This window comes from Erpetoichthys calabaricus, chromosome 17, assembly GCF_900747795.2.
Source record: "Erpetoichthys calabaricus chromosome 17, fErpCal1.3, whole genome shotgun sequence".
Taxonomy (NCBI): Eukaryota; Metazoa; Chordata; class Cladistia; order Polypteriformes; family Polypteridae; genus Erpetoichthys; species Erpetoichthys calabaricus.
Window position 1 is genome coordinate 50449093 of NC_041410.2, and position 21826 is coordinate 50470918.

The 21826-nt window shown below is 42.8% G+C and overlaps 1 protein-coding gene across 14 annotated transcripts in view; it reads left to right on the plus strand.

Moving 5' to 3' along the window:
* csnk1g1 (casein kinase 1, gamma 1) overlaps window positions 1-21826 on the plus strand; it is a 286572-nt gene that overhangs the window by 200509 nt on the left and 64237 nt on the right. For 8 of the 14 annotated variants that reach the window (XM_051920327.1, XM_051920334.1, XM_051920333.1 and 5 more), the window contains exon 11: window positions 16423-16537. The exons of 3 other annotated variants lie outside the window; for them this stretch is intronic. In XM_051920327.1, coding sequence (XP_051776287.1) covers window positions 16423-16537 — 115 coding nt within the window. The remainder of the gene's footprint in view (window positions 1-16422; window positions 16538-21826) is intronic. 3 more of the 14 variants (XM_051920339.1, XM_051920338.1, XM_051920336.1) reach the window with 1 other exon arrangement.

Sequence of the window (21826 nt, forward strand, 5' to 3'; positions counted from 1 at the left end):
TGTACTGTGACTGCCCTTAATGATATACAGGGTGCCTTTTGAGAAGAAGTACCTCCTTATGGGAACACCAACACAACCCTCTGCAACTTTCAGGATCTTGTCACAGAATACCTCCCACATCACATTTGGATCGTCAGTCACACCCAACTTTGCAAGTTCTTTCACACACACACTGCATGCAAACTCATTAGAAACAACCTGATCTTGGAGTCTGGCCAGATCCAGCCGCCTCCATTCTCCTAGTACAGTGTTTCTCAAACTGTGTGCCGTGGAAGATTTGCAGATGTGCCGCGGGAGTTTCTACAAATATTTGAAATTTATACAGGTTTTCAGAACGCTACACATGCAGCGTTACACAGGTCTGCCTACTATTAAATTTTTATCCTACGTTGCGATGACGTCCCCACTTGCAACGACCAGTAATAGTAACCCGCACTCTCCCGTTTTCTCTGCCCTGCTAAATCGGAACGCTACATTTTGACGGAAAGGGGTGTTAGCTATTCAGGTTATGGAATTTTCCACTATACATATATTATTATAATGACTAAAATGTAGGCCGCCCTAGCAGACGCACAGCAGTTTTTGAATTGGTAACGATAATAATAAGCAATGTGTTTCATTTAAATTTTTAGGTGTATGCTAATAATAACAAATTATCAATAAGCGTTATTCATTGTTATCCATGGAGAAATACGTTAGCAAGAATGAAACTGCGAAAGCGTTAAAAACAAAAAAAAAGCAAGGAACCAAACGAAGGTACAAAGAAGATTACATCGGATATGGTTTCATATCTTCGGGACCTGAAGATGCTCCATTGCCATTCTGTCTGATCTGCAATTCAGCTCTGTCGATTGAGGCGATTGTTCCAAGGAAAAATGAAGAGACACTTGGAAACAAAACATCCAGCTGTAAAAGCGCAACCGAAGGAATACTTCGAAAACATCAGGGCTCAACAAAATAAACAAGCTAAGAAACTTACGAACTACCTAAAGCTGCCAGAAAAGGGATTGATTGCAAGTTATAAGGTTGCTCAGTTATTAGCAAAACGCAAGAAAGCGCATACAGAGGCTGAATCAGTCATTGTACCAGCTTTAGCAATAGTTGTTGAAACTATCCTTGGACCCAATGCCGCCGAAAAAGTTAAGAAAGTTCCTTTGTCAAATGATACTATCTCGCGCAGAATTGAAGACTTATCATCAGATTTACAAGATCAAATCTGCGAACACTTTGACGCGCCTGACGATGAAGTGTCTCTGTTGTGGTCTCTTCAAGTTGATGAATCCACTGACGTTAGCGGCAAAGCCCAGCTGCTAGCTTTTATTCGGTTCATAAAGGATGAAAAATGTGTCAACGAATTCTTATTTTGCAAAGACTTACAAACTACGACCAAAGGCGAAGATATTTTCAATGTGGTGAACGAAAACATTTTGCTCTTCAAACTACAGTGGAAAAACTGTGTCAGCGTTTGCACCGATGGCTGTCCTTCCATGCAGGGAAATAGAAAGGGATTCGTCACTCTTGTGCGTCAAGAAAATCCAAATGTATTAGTTGTTCACTGCATGATCCACAGAGAAGCTCTTGCCTTCGAATCTTTGCCGAAAGATTTGATGTCTGTTCTGGATCAAGTGATTACAGTTGTAAACTTCATCAAATCTCGACCGCTTGCATCCCGACTTTTCTCTCAGCTCTGTGAAGCAATGGATTCAGACTACAAATGCCTCCTGTATCACACCAACGTTCGTTGGCTCTCCAGGGGAAAAGTGTTAAAGCGTGTCGTCCAACTCAAGGCTGAGCTGATTTCATTCTTGGAGGCTGAAAAAAAAGACTTTGGATTTTCTATTCATGACGAGATCTGGTGGGTTAAGGTGACATTTCTCTCTGATTTATTTGACAAATTAAATTCACTGAATTTAAGTCTTCAAGGACCATCGGAAAACATCATCACTGCATCCTCAAAACTGAAGTCATTTGGTGAAAAATTGTCGTTGTGGCAAAGTAAGATCTCGAAAGGAGTCTTCGACTGCTTTCCTACTTACAATGAATGTGCTTCAAATAAAGAAATCACCCCCGAAATTCTGTACACTTTGACACACCTGCAGTCAGCATTGCAGCATTACTTCCCAACAGTTGGAAGTAATGAATATGGATGGGTCAGCTATCCATTTGGAAACAATGAAGCTACAAATCTTACAACTGAAGAAGAAAAGCAGCTCATTGATTTAAAAAACGATGCAGTTCTTAAGTCAAGTTTTGCCGAGAAAAGCCTGGATGTGTTTTGGATTTCAATCAACAAGTTATATCCTGCAATCAGTTTAAAAGCAATCAAAATAATTCTTCCATTTGCATCTTCATGGTTTTGTGAGTTTGGATTTTCAGCACTGACTGAAATCAAGTCTAAGAAAAGAGAGAGACTTCTTACAATAGACGCTGAAATGCGAGTTTGTTTGTCGATTTTGGAGCCTCGATTAGATCGCATTTGCTCTCAAAAACAGGCACATCCTTCACATTGAATGTAATACTTAAAAACAGGTAAAATAATTTTTCATTTTATTATAAAACAACTGTTGTTCTTCCTGGTGTGCCGCGAAATTTTTTTAGTTTTTTTACTGTGCCAACAGACAAAAAAGTTTGAGAAACACTGTCCTAGTAGGTGGTAGCCTACTGGGCTTAAGCTGGATCTTAAGAGTAGCAACAAGAAATCTGGTCAGAATTCACAAACTGGTCACTTCTGTTGACCCTACAATTCTGTAATAGAATCCTGCTTCTGCCCAGGAGGATGTGATCGATCACCTTCACCGCAGCACCAGTATTGGAGTACAAAGTCCAGCGATGAACCAGGCTCCAGCAAAAGTCAAAGGAACATGGAGCCACTTTCACCACGGTGGCCAGACCCATTGGGACCAGCACAGTCCTCATAGCCAGTCCTGTCAGTGCCAGATGAGTGTCATCTCACGTACACCCATCAACCACCGAGCGCAGTTGCAAATAAAATGTCTTCTGCACTGAGTCATCACTCACCATGGTTGAAGCATACACTGAGACAACAGACAAGGCATGCTGAGAGTGCCTTAATCCGTGTCTCATAATACACTCATTGAAAGGTGTGACATCGGACACTATCGGAAGGAGCTGATCCACCACAGCAACAGCTACTCCCTAAGTATGACAGCCATCACAGCGACCAGACCAATAAAGGGTGTACCCACCTACAGAGATCTGGCCAGTCCCAGAACTGTGTACCTTGGACAGTGCTGCCATTCCTCCAGCAGCAGAGGAAGATGATCATCAGATGTTCCATACATCTACACCTCCGCACCATACCAGTTCCAATCCCCAAAAGGCCTGACCCCATTGGCTTTCCAGCGGTTTCTACTATTCTGTTGATGAGGCTTCCTAGGGCTTTCCCTTTGCCCCTTCATAATGCAGCAGCCTTCCTGTGGGCTGCTGCAGCACAGCTACTCCCGCAGTGGGCAGAAAGGCTTGGGTGTAGGGTAGGGGTCCATCGGCTATGGAGCATCTGTTGGTGAGAGATTCACTGATCTTGACTTTACCAATGATGCTGTGATCTTCACAGAGTCAGTGGAGCCTCTGATAAGGGCTGTCGAGAGACTGAGCAAGGAGTGTCCTGGATAAAAACCAAGATCCATGTCTTTAATGACCTCCTGGGCAATGCCATCAGCAGTGTGTCGTTCTGCTCAGGAATGTCTACATTATTGAGATGTTTACTTATCTTGGTAGTGACATTCATGTCTGTGGTCACTCTTCCTATGAAGTCAATAGATGGGTCATACAGTCGCATAAAAGGGGTGTATGGTGCTCCCAGTATCTCTGCAAAAGAATGAATGTCCAAGTCCTGGTGCTCTCTGTTTTGCAATATGGTTGCGAGACATGGACACTATCCAGTGACCTCAGGCGTAGACTGGACTCTTTTGGTGTACTGATCTCTTAAGAGAATCCTTGAGTACCACTGGTTCGACTTTGTGTCGAATGAACAGCTGCTCATGGAGTCCTGAATAGGCACATTACCTACATTGTGAGGAAGAGTCAGTTGAGCCACATAGCCGTAGTGCTAATTCCTAAAGGTAATCCAACTCACAGGGCCCTCATTGCTGTGGACCAAGCTGGCTACACCAGGCTAAAAGGATGGCCACATAACACCTAGCTGTGGCAGATAGATGGTCATTTCTGGAGGGTGGGACTGGACCATATGTCTGTCTGGGAGGTTGCCTACCAGGATTCTGAACTGTTTTTGTCGTGTTCTGGGTGTGGTAATGCACTGTACCACTGCATGCTCCCTGAACTGACCTGAACATTGAGAACCCCTCCCTATACAAGTCTTATGTACTCTGGTTATCTGCAGGTGGGGGAAAAAAAACCTTTACTATCTCATTTTGAATTCAAAATATAATACGTGAGGTTAACATTGTTATTGCTCAATTAATATGGTAGACTGGTGAGTATTTAACACTGAAAAAAATCCAGAATTAAGGCTGTTACATAGGATTACTGTATTATTATTATTAGGAAAAAATAAGTATATAAAACAACTAGTAGACTTTCCTCCATGCTTCTGCTTGCACAATAAGCAAATTGGTGGCTGTCTTGAAATCACTTGATCACTTTCATTAAGGTGTTTCTTCGCTATGGGTTTAAAACTTGTCTTTGGTTAAACTGCTTGGCTTGATAAGTGTCTGTACTGGAGTAATGATTGACTGCTTGAGCAGTTTTCAGGAGCTGCCATAAAAGCCATCTCACTGCCATGTTGGTTTTGACAAGGTGTAAATATTTCTCCACTTCAGCTTTGCTGAGCTTCATCATAGATCTATTTCTGACATTTTCTACCCAACATGTTAGTTTTCAGTACTGAATTAATTGCTTTCAAGTCTTGTTAAAGACTTTTTTTGTTCATTAGCAATGAATTTGTGGTAATTTTCTATAGTGTTTTCTGATGTTTTTTTTTTGTTTTTAGCATCCTTAGCATTCTGTAGTAGTTTTTAGACTTTACCAGACCTACTTTCGATTGGTTAGCATTTTCTTAACTCTTTCGAGGCAGGTGTCGACTTACAATGACACACAGTATTGTCTCCACGCAGTGGCTGGACGCCACACCAAAGCGTTGAACACTACGATAAGCTGGGGCTGGTACATCACTTTCGTTTCCTGAACCCTTGCATCCAAATCTCAGTGTGATTAAGCCTGTGTCTGATTCAGCCATAAAATGCAAAACGTTGTCCACGGAGTATTTTGGTTTGCACGTGTAGAACTGTAAATACCTGGGAGTGCAGCTGGATGATAAAGTGGACTGGACTGCCAATACTGATGCTCTGTGCAAGAAAGGACAGAGCCGACTATACTTTCTTAAAAGGCCGGTGTCCTTCAACATCTGCAATAAGATGCTGCAGATGTTCTATCATGGTTGTGGTGAGCGCCCTCTTCTACAAGGTGGTATGCTGGGGAGGCAGCATAAAGAAGAGGGACGCCTCACACCTGGACAAACTGGTGAGGAAGGCAGGTTCTATTGTAGGCATGGAGCTGGACAGTTTGGCATCCGTGGCAGAGCGATGGGCGCTGAGCAAGCTCCTGTCAATCATGGAGAATCCACTGCATCCACTGACAACAGTATCCTCTCCAGACAGAGGAGCAGCTTCAGCAACAGACTGCTGTCACTGTCCTGCTCCACTGACAGACTGAGGAGATCCCCCACACTATGCAACTCTTCAATTCCACCCCGGGGAGTAAACATTAACATTATACAAAGTTACTGTCTGTTATACCTGCATTTTTATCATTCTTTAATATTGTTTTTTATCAGTATGCTGCTGTTGAAGTATGTGAATTTCCCCTTGGGGATTAATAAAGTGTGTGTCTATCTGTCTGTCTGTCTGTGCAAAAGGAGATGTTTTTATTCCCATAATTCCATTGATTCTAACAGATTTGCCGTTTGATTTTAAGAGGCTACAATTTCCAGTTTGTTTGGCTTTTGCCATATCGATAAATGTTGAAAATTGCTGGAATCAATTTGGAAACAGCCTGTTTCTCACATGGACAACTTTATGTGGCATGTGCAAGGGTGGGAAGTCCTTGGAACCTTTGACAGAATCTGGGAAGTCGTCCTGTGCTTTTAGACAAACAGCAAGAAAAGATCCTTTAATGATTTCAGGCCTTTCTATTTTGTCCTTTAAATTAAAATGGACACTATTTCTGCAAGAGAAAACGTCAATGAAGAAGAAACAGTTTGCACTATCTAAAAATCAGAAACCCTCATTTATAAAAGTTTGCTGCAGATGACTTAGCTTATTGTCAATATCTTTACACGTTTTTTTAAGACTTATTGACTGAAATGGGCTTTCACGAAAAAAGTTAGGGCTTTGCTACAGGATACACCCTCCGCAAGTTAAGCAAGTAAAAATAAAATATATATTTCTGTTTTATTTAAACCTTTTAAGTTCGTATGCATAGCCCCATTTGGCTGTTTAATTTTTTTTTTTCTTCAGTAATATTTAATCTCCTTAAAGAAAAAGAACATATCCATTTTACTTTTTTTGTATCTCTTTAGTAATATTTTAGTGTAAAAGAATAACCAGTATTTAAACCTTTTATGTTACTTTATACATTTATTTTACACAATGTTGAAAAATTAATAAGAAAGCTACATATTTTGGCAGCTGCTGCTTTCATTTTCAATGAAATGAAAAAAGCTCTCCAAGAGAAAACGTCAATGAAGAAGAAACAGTTTGCACTATCTAAAAATCAGAAGCCCTCATTTATAAAAGTTTGCTGCAGATGACTTAACTGAAAATAAATGAATAGTTCCTATGTGTATAATACATATTTATCTATTTTACTTATGCCTTTATTCCACCAACTTACAACATCTGAGGTACAATTTGTTACATTACTTTTGTTTTTTGCAGCACAGGCAGGTGAAGTGACTTCCTCACGGTCACACAGTGGTGTCAGTACCAGGATTTGAACTGACAAGCTCCGGGTTTACTGAAATATTACTGAACAAAGAAAAAAAATGAAAACGGGCAAATACGGCTATGCATACAGATGTCCATTCATCCATTATCCAACCTGCCATATCCTAAATACAGGAGCCAATAAGTACATATGTATATATACAGTATATATATATATATATATATATATATATATATATATATATGTATATATGTATGTGAATATGTATGTATATATGTATGTCTATATATATATGTAGATATGTAAATTTGTATATGTATATATATGTTTATGTGGATGTGTATATGTGTATATACGTATGTATATGTAGATATGTGTATATGTAGATATATATACATATACATGTGTATATATATATATATATATATATATATATATATATACATATGTTTATGTGTGTGTGTATATTATATATATAAAAGACAGCAACACTCATAACAATGACAACACAATTACATTGACAATCATGTTACGTTATTTTTTAAATGTTTCCTTTTTTTTTTTTCATAACCTCTTTAACACACTACTTCTCCGCTGCGAAGCGCGGGTATTTTGCTAGTATATATATATGGTTGAAAATTGTTTTACTGTCAAATAATGCAAAGAGTACGCTACAAGTGTTTCGCCCTAATTCTGGGCTCATCAGGCGTACACACTCACTGCACTCCCTCTCGGGAATCGAACCTCGGATGTCAGCGCTAGAGGCGAAGCCCCTAACATTGCGCCACGGCGTGTGGTTCGTTCATTTGACAGCATGTAGATTAGCCGACTTGCTGACCAACCACAAGCGTTACCTGGTAGGTAACCACCCATACAATCAGATTGTGATTCAGACTACGAATGCCATGAATATATATATAAAATATATATATATATATATACACACACACACACAGAGTTGGGTCCCTAAATATTTGGACAGAGACAATTTTTTTCTAATTTTGGTTCTGTACATTACCACAGTGAATTTTAAATGAAACAACTCAGATGCAGTTGAAGTGCAGACTTTCAGCTTTAATTCAGTGGGGTGAACAAAACGATTGCATAAAAATGTGAGGTAACTAAAGCATTTTTTTAACACAATCCCTTCATTTCAGGGTCTCAAAAGTAATTGGACAATTGACTCAAAGGCTATTTCATGGGTAGGTGTGGGTAAAGTTATGTCATTATCAATTAACACTAGAATTACCAGAGTCTACGAAAAAACTCGTAGATCCGGCCCACCTTAAAACCGTTCTCACCTCTCTTTTGTCTTCTAAATGTGCCGATTAAGACGAGCAGCAAAAAGCCGGCTATTCCATCCCCCACCATTGCTAAACGTTCACTAAGTTTTCCCAGCTCGTGCCTTGTTTGATTATCTGGGAGTGACTGAACTGGAGTTTTAGAGTGGAAATAATAGATCGTTATTTGGAGAACACACATTTCATATGTGTTCCGTTTCTATAGTAATCTGTGTAAACACATTGTTAAAACAGAAACTTTTTCATATTTTAGTAATAAATGTTACAAAATGTAGGCATAAACTATAGAATGCGTGAAGCCTGACGGCCAAACATCAAATAAACACTTTCACAAAAGGTTCAAGGATGTGACAACAACTTCCGAGGCGTAACACTGAGATTTGCTGACACAGAGCACGGCTGCCCTGCTGCGCCATAGAGACCAGAGTTCGATTACCCGCTGGGGAGGAAGAGTTTTTTTTTTTTCTTTGTAACCTCAAACGGACATAAAATTTATAAATTGGTATGCACTGTAAATCGCTAAGTTTAAAATGTCGATCACGGTTATTTCTGTTGATTAATTCATGCTTTTTTGTTTAGAGTCAGAACAGGAGCTTATTCAGCTTCTGATCTGACTCTAAGTAACAGCGCCAGTATAAATCACACCCAATCTGATGCTGTTCATTTTCAAATAATATTGCATTACTTCGACGATGTTTTCTGATTGGTACTATTTGCGTCATAAAATGATTTCTTCAAAACATCACATATATTTGTTGTGAGATAATGAATAGAGCTGCAAATTACAGGTGCTTGTTCAGTGTAATAGGAACCATAGCACACAGAGGTGTGTACACTGCAATAAGTACACATGTCGTAAATGTAGGAAGGGCGCTCCTTGGGTGAGCTATAGCGCGTCTTTATGTGAAAAGAGCAGTGTCAGATGGGGAGTGTCTGATGATTGCATATAGCGCTGAAGTTACTGCTCTTTACTATGCTTTCCTCTGCATGTCCTGGAGTACAAAAGAAACAGCATACAACAACATGTGGTTACTGGCAAGACTGGGGGGAAAAAAAACACGCGGTCGTATGTATTGTGATACATTGCAGAGCTATAGCGCGTCTTTATGTGAAAACAGCAGTGTCAGATGGGGTAGGGAAGGATCCTGAACGCGACTGAGAGAAAAGTGAATAAACAAAAACAAAGCTAACCTTTACAAATATCATAAATTACCTTTCGATTCCCAGTCAGCAACTGATACTGTTGCGCCACAGGGCCGTCGTAGTAAATGAGTGTCAATGTCGCACACTAAGGTGGCTTTTTTTTTTTTTCTTCAGTTATATTTTTGAATAAAAGCGCACTTGTTCTGTTATATTTGTACCTTTCGTGAAAGTGTTTCTTTGATATTTGGACTTCAGGCATCATGCATTATATAGTTTATGCCTACATTTTGTCATTTACTACTAGAATATGAAAAGCGTTTCTGTTTTAAAAATGTGTTTACACAGATTACTGTAGAAAACGGAACACACATGAAATGCGTGTGTTCCAAATAATGATCTTTTATTTCCACTCTAAAACTCCACTTCACTCCCAGATAATCAATCAAGGCATGAGATGGGAGAAGTTTGTGCACGTTCTAAGTTGGTGGGGGGATGGAATAGTCGGCTGTTTGCAGCTTGTCTTTATCTGCACATTTAGAGGACAAGGGACGCTGGCGGAGAGGTGTGAACAGATGTAAGAAGCGGTTTAAGGTGAGACGGATCTACGAGCCCCTCCTTTAACCGTCACCTTATCGTGGTGGAGGGGTTTGCGTGTCCCAATGATCCTAGGAGCTCTGTTGTCCGGGGCTTTATGCCCCTGGTAGGGCCACCCAAGGCAAACTGGTCCTAGGTGAGGGATGAGACAAAGAGCGGTTAAACAAACCTCCTATGAAGAAAAACCATTTTGGACGGCGTTTTCCCTTGCCCGGACGCGGGTCACCGGGGCCCCACTCTGGAGCCAGGCCTGGAGGTGGGGCTCGATGGCGAGCGCCTGGTGGCCGGGCCTGCACCCATGGGGCTCGGCCGGGCACAGCCCGAAGAGGCAACGTGGGTCCCCCTTCCCATGGGCTCACCACGTATGGGAGGGGCCAAGGAGGTCGGGTGCAGTGTGAGTTGGGTGGTGGCCGAAGGCGGGGGACCTTGGCGGTCCGATCCTCGGCTACAGAAACTGGCTCTTGGGACGTGGAATGTCACCTCTCTGAAGGGGAAGGAGCCTGAGCTAGTGCGCGAAGTTGAGAGGTTCCGGCTAGATATAGTCGGGCTCACCTCGACGCACAGCTTGGACTCTGGAACCAATCTCCTTGAGAGGGGCTGGACTCTCTACCACTCTGGAGTTGCCCCCGGTGAGAGGCGCCGAGCAGGTGTGGGTATACTTATTGCCCCCCAACTTGGAGCCTGTACATTGGGGTTTACCCCGGTGGACGAGAGGGTAGCCTCCCTTCGCCTTCGGGTGGGGGGACGGGTCCTAACTGTTGTTTGTGCGTATGCACCGAACAGCAGTTCGGAGTACCCACCCTTTTTGGAGTCCCTGGAGGGGGTGCTAGAGGGCATACCTTCTGGGGACTCCCTCGTTCTGCTGGGAGACTTCAATGCTCACGTGGGCAATGACAGTGAGACCTGGAAGGGCGTGATTGGGAGGAATGGCCCCCCTGATCTGAACCCGAGCGGTGTTTTGTTATTGGACTTCTGTGCTCGTCACGGATTGTCCATAACGAACACCATGTTCAAGCATAGGGGTGTTCATATGTGCACTTGGCACCAGGACACCCTAGGCCTCAGTTCGATGATCGACTTTGTGGTCGTGTCGTCGGACTTGCGGCCACATGTCTTGGACACTCGGGTGATGAGAGGGGCGGAGCTGTCAACTGATCACCACCTGGTGGTGAGTTGGCTTCGATGGTGGGGGAGGATGCCGGTCAGGCGTGGTAGGCCCAAACGTGTTGTGAGGGTCTGCTGGGAACGTCTGGCAGAGCCCCCTGTCAGAAGTAGCTTCAACTCCCACCTCCGGCAGAACTTCTACCACATCCCGAGGGAGGTGGGGGACATTGAGTCCGAATGGGCCATGTTCCGTGCCTCTATTGTTGAGGCAGCTGACCGGAGCTGTGGCCGTAAGGTGGTCGGTGCCTGTCGTGGCGGCAATCCCCGAACCCGCTGGTGGACACCGGCGGTGAAGGATGCCGTCAAGCTGAAGAAGGTGTCCTACGGGACCCTTTTGTCCTGTGGGACCCCGGAGGCAGCTGATAGGTACCGGCAGGCCAAGCGGAATGCGGCTTTGGTGGTTGCTGAGGCAAAAACTCGGGCGTGGGAGGAGTTTGGGGAGGCCATGGAGAATGACTTTCGGACGGCTTCGAGGAGATTCTGGTCCACCATCCGGCGTCTCAGGAGGGGGAAACAGTGCAGTGTCAACACTGTATATGGTGGGGATGGTGCGCTGCTGACCTCGACTCGGGACGTTGTGGGTCGGTGGGGGGAATACTTCGAAGACCTCCTCAATCCCATTAACGTGCCTTCCAATGAGGAAGCAGAGCCTGGGGACTCAGAGGTGGGCTCCCCCATCTCTGGGACTGAGGTCACCGAGGTGGTCAAAAAACTCCTTGGTGGCAGGGCCCCGGGGGTGGATGAGATACGCCCGGAGTTCCTCAAGGCTCTGGATGTTGTAGGACTGTCTTGGCTGACACGCCTCTGCAACATCGCATGGACATCAGGGACAGTGCCTCTGGATTGGCAGACCGGGGTGGTGGTCCCCCTCTTTAAGAAGGGGGATCGGAGGGTGTGTTCCAACTACAGAGGGATCACACTCCTCAGCCTCCCTGGAAAAGTCTATTCAGGGGTCCTGGAGAGGAGGGTCCGTCGGATAGTCGAGCCTCAGATTCAGGAGGAACAGTGTGGTTTTCGTCCTGGTCGCGGAACAGTGGACCAGCTCTATACCCTTAGCAGGGTCCTGGAGGGTGCATGGGAGTTTGCCCAACCAGTCTACATGTGTTTTGTGGACTTAGAAAAGGCATTCGACCGTGTCCCTCGGGTACTCCGAGAGTATGGGGTACCGGCCCCCCTGATAAGGGCTGTTCAGTCCCTGTACGATCAGTGCCAGAGCTTGGTCCGCATTGCCGGCAGTAAGTCGAACCCGTTTCCAGTGAGAGTTGGACTCCGCCAGGGCTGCCCTTTGTCACCGATTCTGTTCATAACTTTTATGGACAGAATTTCTAGGCGCAGCCAGGGTGTTGAGGGGGTCTGATTTGGTGGGCTCAGGATTGGGTCACTGCTTTTTGCAGATGATGTTGTCCTGTTTGCTTCATCAGGCCGTGATCTTCAGCTCTCTCTGGATCGGTTCGCAGCCGAGTGTGAAGCGGCTGGGATGAGAATCAGCACCTCCAAATCCGAGACCATGGTCCTCAACCGGAAAAGGGTGGAGTGCCCTCTCAGGGTTGGTAGCGAGATCCTGCCCCAAGTGGAGGAGTTCAAGTATCTCGGGGTCTTGTTCACGAGTGAGGGAAGAATGGAGCGTGAGATCGACAGGCGGATCGGTGCGGCATCCGCAGTAATGCGGGCGTTGCATCGGTCTGTCGTGGTGAAAAAGGAGCTGAGCCGCAAGGCGAAGCTCTCAATTTACCAGTCGATCTATGTTCCTACCCTCACCTATGGTCATGAGCTATGGGTAGTGACCGAAAGAACGAGATCGCGAATACAAGCGGCTGAAATGAGTTTCCTCCGCAGGGTGTCTGGGCTTTCCCTTAAAGATAGGGTGAGAAGCTCAGTCATCCGGGAGGGGCTCAGAGTAGAGCCGCTGCTCCTCCGCATCGAGAGGAGTCAGATGAGGTGGCTCGGGCATCTGATCAGGATGCCTCCTGGACGCCTCCCTGGTGAGGTGTTCCAGGCACGTCCAACCGGGAGGAGACCCCGGGGAAGACCCAGGACACGCTGGAGGGACTATGTCTCTCGACTGGCCTGGGAACGCCTTGGGATTCTCCCGGAAGAGCTAGAAGAAGTGGCCAGGGAGAGGGAAGTCTGGGCATCTCTGCTCAAGCTGCTGCCCCCCGCGACCCGACCTCGGATAAGCGGGAGACAATGGATGGATGGATGGATGGATGTATCTACAAGTTTTTTCGTAGGGTCTGGTAATTCTAGTGTTAAGCAGATAAAAGACCTGGACTTGATTTGAGGTGTGGTGCTTGCATGTGGAAGATTTTCCTGTGAACAGACACCGTGCGGCCAAAGGAGCTCTCCATGCAGGTGAAAGAAGCCATCCTTAAGCTACGAAAACAGAAAAAACATATCCAAGAAATTGCTACAGTATTACGAGTGGCAAAATCTACAGTTTGGTACATCCTGAGAAAGAAAGCAAGCACTGGTGAACTCAGCAACGTAAAAAGACCTGGACGTCCACGGAAGACAACAGTGGTGGATGATCGCAGAATCATTTCCATGGTGAAGAGAAACCCCTTCACAACAGCCAACCAAGTGAACAACACTCTCCAGGGGGTAGGCGTATCGATATCCAAGTCTACCATAAAGAGAAGACTGCATGAAAGTAAATACAGAGGGTGCACTGCAAGGTGCAAGCCACTCATAAGCCTCAAGAATAGAAAGGCTAGATTGGACTTTGCTAAAGAACATCTACAAAAAGCCAGCACATTTTTGGAAAAACATTCTTTGGACAGATGAAACCAAAATCAACCTCTACCGGAATGATGGCAAGAAAAAAGTATGGAGAAGGAGTGGAACAGCTCATTATCCAAAGCATACCACATCATCTGTAAAACACGGTGGAGGCAGTGTGATGGCTTGGGCGTGCATGGCTGCCATTGGCACTGGGAAACTAGTGTTTATTGATAATGTGACACAGGACAGAAGCAGCCGAATGAATTCTGAGGTGTTCAGAGACATACTGTCTGCTCAAATCCAGCTAAATGCTGTCAAATTGATTGGGCGGCGTTTCATGATACAGATGGACAATGACCCAAAACATACATCCAAAGCAACCCAGGAGTTTATTAAAGCAAAGTGGAGGAACATTCTTGAATGGCCAAGTCAGTCACCTGATCTTAACCCAATTGAGCATGCATTTCACTTGTTGAAGACTAAACTTCAGACAGAAAGGCCCACAAACAGCAACTGAAAGCCGCTGCAGTAAAGGTCTGGCAGAGCATTAAAAAGGAGGAAACCGAGCATCTGGTGATGTCCATGAGTTCAAGACTTCAGGCTGTCATTGCAAGCAAAGGGTTTTCAACCAAGTATTAGAAATGAACATTTTATTTCGAGATATTTAATTTGTCCAATTACTTTTGAGCCCCTGAAATGAAGGGATTGTGTTAAAAAAAAATGCTTTAGTTGCCTCACATTTTTATGCAATCATTTTGTTCACCCCACTGAATTAAAGCTGAAAGTCTGCACTTCAACTGCATCTGAGTTGTTTCATTTAAAATTCATTGTGGTAATGTACAGAACCAAAATTAGAAAAAAGTTGTCCAAATATTTATGGACCTAACTGTTTGTTTATTTATTTATTTATTTATTATGTTAGAGTAATGGTGAAAACAACTTTTTTTATTATGCTTTGTTTCAGATTGGCACATTACAGAAAGAAATGACAGCTAGTAATTATAAAACTGATTTTTTTCTTATGTCATATGAACAAAAGTATGTATCCTTAATACATATCTCAAAGTATGTATTTTGAGGAAATTGTATTTATTTTGGTATTTTTATTATTACTGGACAATAAGCCTACCGAATTTAATTTTGTTAAGAAAAAAATAATCCGTTAACACCTGTGGTCTATAGTTTAATTATAAAAATACCAAAGGAAACACTTTAATGTAGAACATAAGGCTTCTATTCATTTGTTTATGCAGAAGCTTAATGTAAAACATTTTTTAAAGGGATAGAGAAAAACAAATTTAGAATTGGCCAATCAAGTAAAATGAAATCTGTGCTTGGTATTGTCCTTAAAAAAAAAAAAAAAAAAAAAAACGATCCCTAGAAATTTCTACAAGATTTAATGGAAATCCCAGGACAGATTAGTAAAAAAGATTTTGAAACATTCCAACCAGGAAAGGGTTACAATGCCATTTCTAAGGCTCTGGGACTGCACCACACTGAGAGCTGTTTGAAACAGTGGTGAATCTACCAAATGAAAGGCCAACATGCCAAATTTACCTGATGAGCATAGCTATTCATTTAAGAAGTTTCAGAAGGTTTCAGTAGATTATCCAAAGAACTCTAGGCCTTACTAATCTTTGCTAAGATCAGCATTCATGACTCAAAGATAAGAGAGAATAAAAACGAGATTCATGGGAGAGTCGCATGGGGGAAAACGGTGCCATCCTGGAGTAACATCAGTGCTTGCCATGTATTTGCAAAGAGACAATCCTTTTGCAATGTTCTATGCACAAACAACTGAAAAGTAAAACTCTTTAGATGACACAGGTCCCACTATGTCTGGTGTAAAACTAATACAGTATTCACCAGTAAGATTATAATTTGTGCAATAAACCATGGGGGTGATATTGTGATGGTGTAGGTACTTTGCTACCTCAGGATCTGAAAGATTCCTTGTTATTGAAAGAACCATGAATTCAACAATTTAGATTAGGTAGACTTTTAATTAACCCAGAGTAAAATTTGTATGCAGCAGGGAAGTATAAATCTTAAGGCATTGTTACACAGATAGAAGAAAATAAGCAAAAACACAACAACTGAAAACTAGTGTAATAGAACATACAGTAAGGATTAGTACAAAGAAAAATATTGCCTTTAACACTGCACAAAATAATTTCAAATTTAACAGCACGTCTACCAGTAACATAATTCAAAATGTGTATAATTCTCAGAGTACAAGTTCTTAAATTTGTTGCTTTTTACCCTTGGCAACATCTGAAATTTAGGAAAAAGAGCATTACTGTTGTCTGATTTTAATTTAGTTAGCCACCTTTCTAGTCTGTTTATAAGATAGCTCAGTGACATGCATCTGCTGCAGACCTACAATTTTACTGCTGATTGTTAGTGTTGTTCAGATAATTTTCTTAATACTAAGGTTGCCAAACCAACATATCAAAGCAAATGTAACAACATTAATAAGACTTATAAAAATGTGTGATTTTGCTCACTTTAAATATGTTAATCCATGAAAAACAATTTCCTTTCCACTTCTTCATATATGTCCTTTGATACCTTGGCAGAATGTATCATCTGATCGTAGAGGAGCATGGGAAGTGCAACCCAATCGACAGACAAGTACTACTTATATTGCATCCCATCTGGCAGCAGACAGGCATGGAGGATCAGTACAGGTGACTTCTTTACTTTTAATTTAAAACTTAAGAATTTGTTCTTAATAAGTGAACTGCATAACTGATATTTAATACATTATAGCAAATATATACCTTGTTTTTTTTTTTTAATCTTGTAAGGACTGCAGAAAACCTGGCTGCTGCTTCTGTAGGCATGCAAAATCTTTCAATAACAATTCTATTTCTACCCAGAAATTGAAATTATGTTCACTCTTAATTCCAGTACTCAGAGCTGGGTTACACAAGATTATAGTTTTATAAGTTGCTTTTCATACCTTCATTTTTTAAAAATATTTTATTTTTAAACATACACTTTGGATAATGCTTTCAGGAATGATGTGTTGCTTCATTGTTTAATAATAATAATAAAATAAAGCTGCTTAAAGTTTTTACATGGGTAACATATGTACTTGGACCTTCACATTGTGAATCTTAATCTATGTGATAGAACAGCCTCTCAATAATAATCTGGATTCTATCTCTGAAATTTGTTAAGGTGGCTAGCAGATACATATATAAACCCATGACGCATAGTTTTAGGAAGTCATTGTGAACTGAGGAAATTCCAAAGGACTGGAAAATGGCAAATAATATCCTGTTATGTAGAAAGGGTGACCAGACAGATCCAAACAACTATAGGACAGTAAGCTTTACGTGCATCACAGGAAAGTTAATGGAAGGAATTAAGGATAAGATTGATCAACACATGGTAAGAACAGGAGTTTTACTGAACAGTCAGCTTGGGTTAAGAAGAGGGAGGTCATCTTTTACCGACATGCTGGAATTCTATGAAGAAGCAATCAAAGGTTATGATCAAAGTTTAGCATATATTTATCTTGACATTAAGAAAGCATTTGATAAATTGCCACATGAGAGGTTTAGAATCAAACCAACAGAAGTGGGAGTTCAGGGTGATCTTTGTAGATGGGTGCACAATTGGCACAGACACAGGAACCAAAGGGTTGTAGGGCGTGGAACCTTATCACAATTGGGCGATATTAATAGTGGTGTTCCACAGGGGCCAGTGCTAGGGCCACTGCTATTTTTAATGTATAAATGACTTATTGTAGATAGGGCGGAGTGGTGGCTCTAAAGCTAAGGATCTGCACTGGTATCCTGAAGGTTGCCGGTTCGAATCCCCGTCACTGCCAAAAGAGATCCTACTCTGCTGGGCCCTTGAGCAAGACCCTTGACCTGTAATTGCTCCAGGGGCGCTGTACAATGGCTGACCCTGCGCTCTAACCCCAAGGGGTATGCGAAAACTAACAAATTTCTAATACGAGAAATCGTATAAGACAAAATAAAGAACAAAAAAAAAATATGAAAATCTGGTTAAGTTTGCAGATGATACTAAGCTAGGTGGGCTGGCAGATAATTACAGATCTTTTGAATCATTACAGGGGGACTTGGGCAGCTTGCAGGATTGGGTGGATTTGTGGCAGAGGAAATTTAATGTCAGTAAATGTAAACTATTACATTTTGGAAGTAAAAATGTTAGGTTTCAGTGCACAATGGAAAGTCTGAAAATCAAAAGTGTACCTTATAAGAAGGATTTAGGAATCGTAACAGACTCAACACTAGCAACTTCCATACAGAGTTCAGAAGCCATTAAGAAGGCTAGCAGAGTGTTAGGTTGTATAGCATGATGTGTAGAGTAGGAGGCTATACTCGAGCTTTACAATGCACTAGTGAGGCCTCGTCTATAGTACTGTGTACATGAATTATGAAGAAAGATGAAAAGATCTGAGCCTTTTCAGTTTAAGCAAAAGATTAAGAGGAGAAATTATTTAAGTGTTTAAAACTATGAAGGAATTATGTCCAGTGGATCAAGACTGTTATTTTAAAACGAGTTCATCAAGAACAAGGAGACATAGTTAGTTAGAAACGTGTTAATGGTAAATTTCTCATGAACAATAGAAAGTTTTTTTTTTTTTTTCCCCACAGAGAACCATAGACAGTTGGAATAAGCTACCAAGAAGTATGGTACACAGTAGAACTTTAGGGACTTGTAAAACTAGTCTTCTGTTTATTTATTTATTTATTAATGTATTTTTTGAATTCCCTGTTCTCATCTCATCTCATTGTTCTAATGTTCTAATTGTTTCTCATCTCCTCACAGTCAGTTCTTGGTATCATGCTTCTTCTTTTGGCTGCTCCCGTTAGGGGTTGCCACAGCGGATCATCTTCTTCCATACCTTTCTGTCCTCTGCATCTTGCTCTGTTACACCCATCACCTGCATGTCCTCTCTCACCACATCCATAAACCTTCGCTTAGGCCTTCCTCTTTTCCTCTTCCCTGGCAGCTCTATCCTTAGCATCCTTCTCTCAATATACCCAGCATCTCTCCTCTGCACATGTCCAAACCAACACAATCTCGCCTCTCTGACTTTGTCTCCCAACCGTCCAACTTGAGCTGACCCTCTAATGTACTCATTTCTCATCGTATCCATCCTCGTCACACCCAGTGCAAATCTTAGCATCTTTAACTCTGCTACCTCCAGCTCCTTCTCCTGCTTTCTGGTCAGTGCCACCGTCTCCAACCCATATAACATAGCTGGTCTCATTACCGTCCTGTAGACCTTCCCTTTCACTCTTGCTGATACCCATCGGTCACAAATTACTCCTGACACTCTTCTCCACCCATTCCACCGTGGCTGCACTCTTTTTCACCTCTCTTCCACAATCCCCATTACTCTGTACTGTTGATCCCAAGTGCTTAAACTCATCCATCTTCGCCAACTCTACTCCCTGCATCCTCACCATTCCACTGACCTCCCTCTCATTGACACACATGTATTCTGTCTTGTTCCTACTGACCTTCTTTAATCCTCATCTCTCCAAAGCATATCTCCATCTCTCCAGGGTCTCCTCAACCTGCTCCCTACTATCGCTACAGATCACAATGTCCTCAGCAAACATCATAGTCCACGGGGACTCCTGTCTAATCTCGTCTGTCAACCTGTCCATCACCATTGCAAATAAAAAAGGGCTCAGAGCTGATCCCTGATGTAATCCCACCTCCGCGTTGAATGCATCCATCACTCCTACCGCAGACCTCACCACTGTCACACTTCCCTCATACATATCCTGTTCAACTCTTACGTACTTCTCTGCCACTCCTGACTTCCTCATAAAACACCACAGCTTCTCTCGAGGCACCCTGTCATATGCTTTCTCCAGGTCCACAAAGACGCAATGCAACTCCTTCTGGCCTTCTCTAAACTTCTCTATCAACATCCTCAGAGCAAACATTGCATCTGTGGTGCTCTTTCTTGGCATGAAACCATACTGCTGCTCACTAATCATCACCTCACTTCTTAACCTAGCTACCACTACTCTTTCCCATAACTTCATGCTGTGGCTCATCGACTTTATTCCCCTGTAGTTACTGCAGTCCTGCACATCCCCTTTATTCTTAAATATCGGTACCAGTACACTTCTTCTCCACTCCTCTGGCATCCTCTCACTTTCCAAGATTCCATTAAACAATCTGGTTAAAAACTCCACTGCCATCTCTCCTACACACCTCCATGCTTCCATAGGTATGTCATCTGGACCCACAGCCTTTCCATTTTTCATCCTGTTTATAGCTGTCCTTACTTCCTCCTTGCTAATCCGTTGGACTTCCTGACTCACTATCTCCACATCATCCAACCTCTTCTCTCTCTCGTTCTTTTCATTCATCAACCTCTCAAAGTACTCTTTCCATCTGCTCAACACACTGTCCTCGCTTGTGAGTACGTTTCCATCTTTATCACCCTAACCTGCTGCACATCTTTCCCAGCTCGGTCCCTCTGTCTAGCCATTTGGTACAGGTCCTTTTCTCTCTCCTTAGTGTCCAACCTCTCATACAATTCATCATACGCCTTTTCCTTAGCCTTCGCCACCTCTCTCTTCACCTTGCGCCTTATCTCCTTGTACTCTTGTCTACTTTCTGCATCTCTGTGACTATCCCACTTCTTCTTTGCCATCCTCTTCCTCTTTATACTCTCCTATATTTCCTCATTCCACCACCAGGTTTCCTTTTCCTCCTTCCTCTTTCCAGATGTCATGCCAAGCACCCTTCTTGCTGTCACCCTTACTGCATCTGCTGTAGTTTTCCAGCTGTCTGGTAACTCTTCACTGCCACCCAGTGCCTGTTTCACCTCCTCCCTAAACTCAGCCTTGCAGTCTTCCTTCTTCAACTTCCACCATTTGATCCTTGGCTCTGCCCTCACTCTCTTCCTCTTCTTGTTCTTCACCATCATCCTACAGACCACCATCCTATGCTGCTTTACTACACTTTCCCCTGCCACTTTGCAGTCTTCAATCTCCTTCAGATCAACTCTTCTGCATAAGATGTACAGTAATCCCTCGCTATATCGCGCTTCGACTTTCACGGCTTCACTCTATCGCGGATTTTATATGTAAGCATATTTAAATATATATTGCGGATTTTTTGCTGGTTTGTGGATTTCTGCGGACAATGGGTCTTTTAATTTCTGGTACATGCTTCCTCAGTTGGTTTGCCCAGTTGATTTCATACAAGGGACGCTATTGGCAGATGGCTGAGAAGCTACCCAACTTACTTTTCTCTCTCTCTCTCTCTCTTGCTCTGACATTCTCTGCTCCTGACAGAGGGGGTGTGAGCAGGGGGGCTGTTCGCACACCTAGACGATACGGACGCGCGTCTAAAAATGCTGAAAGATTACCTTCACGTTGCTCCCTTCTGTGCAGCTGCTTCGTGAAGCGACATGCTGCACGGTGCTTCTCATACTTAAAAGCTCGAAGGGCATGTATTGATTTTTGCTTGTTTGTTTTTCTCTGTCTCTCTCTCTCTCTGACATTCTCTGCTCCTGACGGAGGGGGTGTGAGCTGCTGCCTTCATTGCAACTGCTTTGTGCCGCGGTGCTTCGCATACGTAAAAGCCAAACAGCCCTATTGATTTGTTTGCTTTTCTCTCTCTCTCTGACATTCTCTGCTCCTGACACGCACTCCTTTGAAGAGGAAGATATGTTTGCATTCTTTTAATTGTGAGACAGAACTGTCATCTCTGTCTTGTCATGGAGCACAGTTTAAACTTTTGAAAAAGAGACAAATGTTTGTTTGCAGTGTTTAAATAAAGTTCCTGTCTCTCTACAACTTCCTGTGTTTCCGTGCAAATCTGTGACCCAAGCATGACAATATAAAAATAACCATATAAACATATGGTTTCTACTTCGCGGATTTTCACCTTTCGCGGGGGGTTCTGGAACGCAACCCCCGCGATCGAGGAGGGATTACTGTAATCTACCTGTGTGCATCTTCCTC